We start from the raw sequence: 2,946 nt of genomic DNA on the forward strand, positions 1-2,946 counted from the left end.
TTTTTCTATCTCGGTGAATCTGGTGCGCAGTGTCTGTGGCGAATCAGTGAATCGGGTACGTTCGGTATGGCAAAAGTAGTTCGATTACAACAACAACAACAACAACAACAACAACAACAACAACAACAACAACAACAACAACAACAACAACAACAACAACAACAAATTAATTACAGGCCGATCGCAGTGAACACAACTGGATAATTTTGGACCACCCATCCAAACGAGGGATCCGAATTCATTCGGCGAGATAAAGAGCAGGTGGCAGGATCAGATTCCACACTATCTGAAGCTGAGCTGAATGCTGCTGTAAAGGTGAGCTGAACTTACTGAACTACTCACCAAATGGAGAATACTACAGGTGGTCAGTTGGAGAAGAAAGATACAGTGGTACTGCAGCAGTCACTTAGGCAAACCAATTCAGCCTAATTATAAACCTAGAGATGGTCCGATGGATCATCGACCTCTTGATGACCCCCCAAAAAACACCAGCGTGTCATGATCATGAGTTCATGACACGAACACAATACACTCCCATTCATCACCTATACGAATGTTTACAGGTGGTTCTTGATACTATAGCGATGTAGTATGTTATCTCTGAACATTAGCTACTAGTTCACCGAAAAGCTTAATTAGCAAAACCATCGCCGGCCGGAGACGGATGAACACCGGCGACGAGCCAGTCGAGCCGAGCGAGCTACTTGCCGTGCTTGAGGCCGCGGGGTCCGGCGGACTTCTTGATGGACGCGATCCTCTGCAGCCTGATCTGCTCTCTGAACCTTGCGATGAACTCCTCCGCCTTCTTGTCCACCTCGTTCTCGTCCACCTCCGGCGTCGGCGGCGACTCCCTCGGCGAGTTCGTCCTCGTGGAGTAGGCGCCAACGCCGTCCTCGTCGTCGTCGCTGCTCTCGGTCTCGTCCGAGGAGACCGCCACTATGCCCAGGATTGGGTCGCTGCTCCTCCTCTCGTACTGGAACCTTGGGACGGCTTGGTACTCTCTGTATCCATATGGCTCTTCTGATCCATGCGAGCTATCCGGTGCATTGCCGGCTTCGTCTTCGTCGGTCACTTCTTGGATTTTGGGTTGGATCCCTTCTCTTGGCCTGATTGTTCTCACTGATCTACCGACTGACGGCGATGACGGCGACGAGGAGGAGCCATCGAAAGAGCTTCTTGGCGTCGCCGGCGAGGAGTTGGTGTAAGTAGATGAACTGTTGAAGCTCTGCGAACTCTGCTGCGAGTAATGGTCGTGGTCTCCTCTGCCTCTTGTGCTGTGATCCTGCAGCTCCTCCTTGAAGCTCTTCGCCGCAGTGGTCCGGCGGTCGGCCGCAGGGTGGTAACTGTGGACAAGGAACGGCGGGGGTGGCGGAGGCGGCGGGGGCGGTAGGGAGGAAATGGAAGACTTATACGTGCTCCTCCGCTTGGGGACGGTGGCGTGCTCCTCGCTGGCCTTGGCCAGTGTCTCGTCGGACATGGACGACGCGGGCGAGAGCCTCTTCGGCGACGGTGCGGGGCTGCTCGGAGTCGGTGGCGCGTCGAACCTCCCGGACCGTGACCGCCACGGGATCGGCGAAGGGAGCACGGTGTCATGGGCGCGTGGCTGCGCACGCGACTCGCCGTTGCCGTGTCCCGGCGCGCCGGAGTCCTGCGGCCTCAGGGCACGGACGGGCAGCGACAGTGGCGCCTGCTGGGCCGCGGTGTGGCTCCGCCCGCCCCCGCCTGCCGCCACCATGACCACAGGCTCCTCAGGATGGTGCAGCGCGCTCCAGGACCGCGCCCCGCCGCCAGCGGGGCTGTCGGGCACGCCGTCGTCGCCATCATCGTCGAACACGAGGTCGCCCTGGAACATCCGCGAGACGTACCTCGCGTCCGCCTTCCCGGCCGCCGCGGCAGCATCCTTCTCGACCCGCCCCCCACCGTCATTCCTCCGGCTGAAGAGCCCGTAGGACACGGCGATCCCGACGAAGAGCAGGTGCAGCAGCTCCCACACCTTGGCCAAGAACGCCTGGCCCCCGCCCCCGCCGCCGCCGCCGTCCCCCTCCCCCGCCGCAGGCACCCGTGGCGACGGGAGGAGCGGGAGCAGCAGCACGCAGAGCGCGACCACGGCCGCCCTGAACGGGAAGCTCCCGAGCACCGACGCCGCCTGCACCACGGCCATGGCAAGAAGAAAAGAGAAAAGGGAGGCGAGGCAATGCCGCGGCGAGCCCTTTAAAGCTTTTCCCCCCGAGCCAGCCTCTCTGCTTTTGGCGCCAAGTAAAGTTGCGAGCTCGTGGTGGTGGCGCACGGATTAAATTCCTTTCGCCCGCTTTATGGCCACCGGCCTACCTCGCCGCTGCTGCTTGCTGCTGCCATGACTTGGTAGAGTTGAGATCGATCGATCGATCGAGATGGCATCTTCTGTTTTTTTCTTGTTCTTCCATGGTAGTTCGAGATGGAGATGGGTGTTATTACTTCGCGATGAAGAGAGGAATTTTGGCGGGCAAAAGGGGAGGAATTTCGTGTCCAGGGGAATCGACGCTTCCATTGGCGAATCCACGCTACCACTAGCATGATGCCGTGTACATTCCTTTCCATGAGAGTCTCTCAGGTTGAATTGCGGAGAAACGGACGCAGGTCATGATTTGGCATGTTGCCATAGATTCGCACATCATGGAGTAAGGGGAGGTAGGAAACGGAAATCTTAGCATGTTTATGAAGACTCTGCTCATTCTCTGATGCAGCTGATATTGAGAAAATGGGTGCGCTTATGCATGATATGATCTTAAGAACTTAACATGCATTAAAGCGTATTATAATATCGGTGTAAGCGCATCCGTAATCGAACCCCGAAAATAAACTTCAAAAATCCGTTCTCACATCTAGCTCCAGTTTTTGTGTGAGGGTTTTGAAGGTTGCATTCTATTCGAACGCCAAAACTATCTCCAACAATATCTCTTCGCATTA

General features: G+C 56.6%; 1 protein-coding gene across 1 annotated transcript; it reads right to left on the minus strand.

The window, feature by feature from the left end:
* Positions 1–302: 302 nt before the first annotated feature.
* On the minus strand, positions 303–2,371 carry LOC125529322 (uncharacterized). The gene has a single exon (XM_048693735.2). The coding sequence runs from the start codon at positions 2,159–2,161 to the stop codon at positions 701–703; it is 1,461 nt and encodes a 486-aa protein (XP_048549692.2). The 5' UTR covers positions 2,162–2,371; the 3' UTR covers positions 303–700.
* Between the last annotated feature and the right edge of the window lie 575 nt (positions 2,372–2,946).

The sequence above is a fragment of the Triticum urartu genome, chromosome 1A (genome assembly GCF_056163025.1).
Source record: "Triticum urartu cultivar PI428250 chromosome 1A, HENAU_Tu73, whole genome shotgun sequence".
Taxonomy (NCBI): Eukaryota; Viridiplantae; Streptophyta; class Magnoliopsida; order Poales; family Poaceae; genus Triticum; species Triticum urartu.

Coding starts and splice junctions, on each gene's coding strand:
- LOC125529322 (XM_048693735.2), bottom strand. CDS start 2,161: ATGGCCGTGGTGCAGGCGGCGTCGGTGCTCGGGAGCTTCCCGTTCAGG.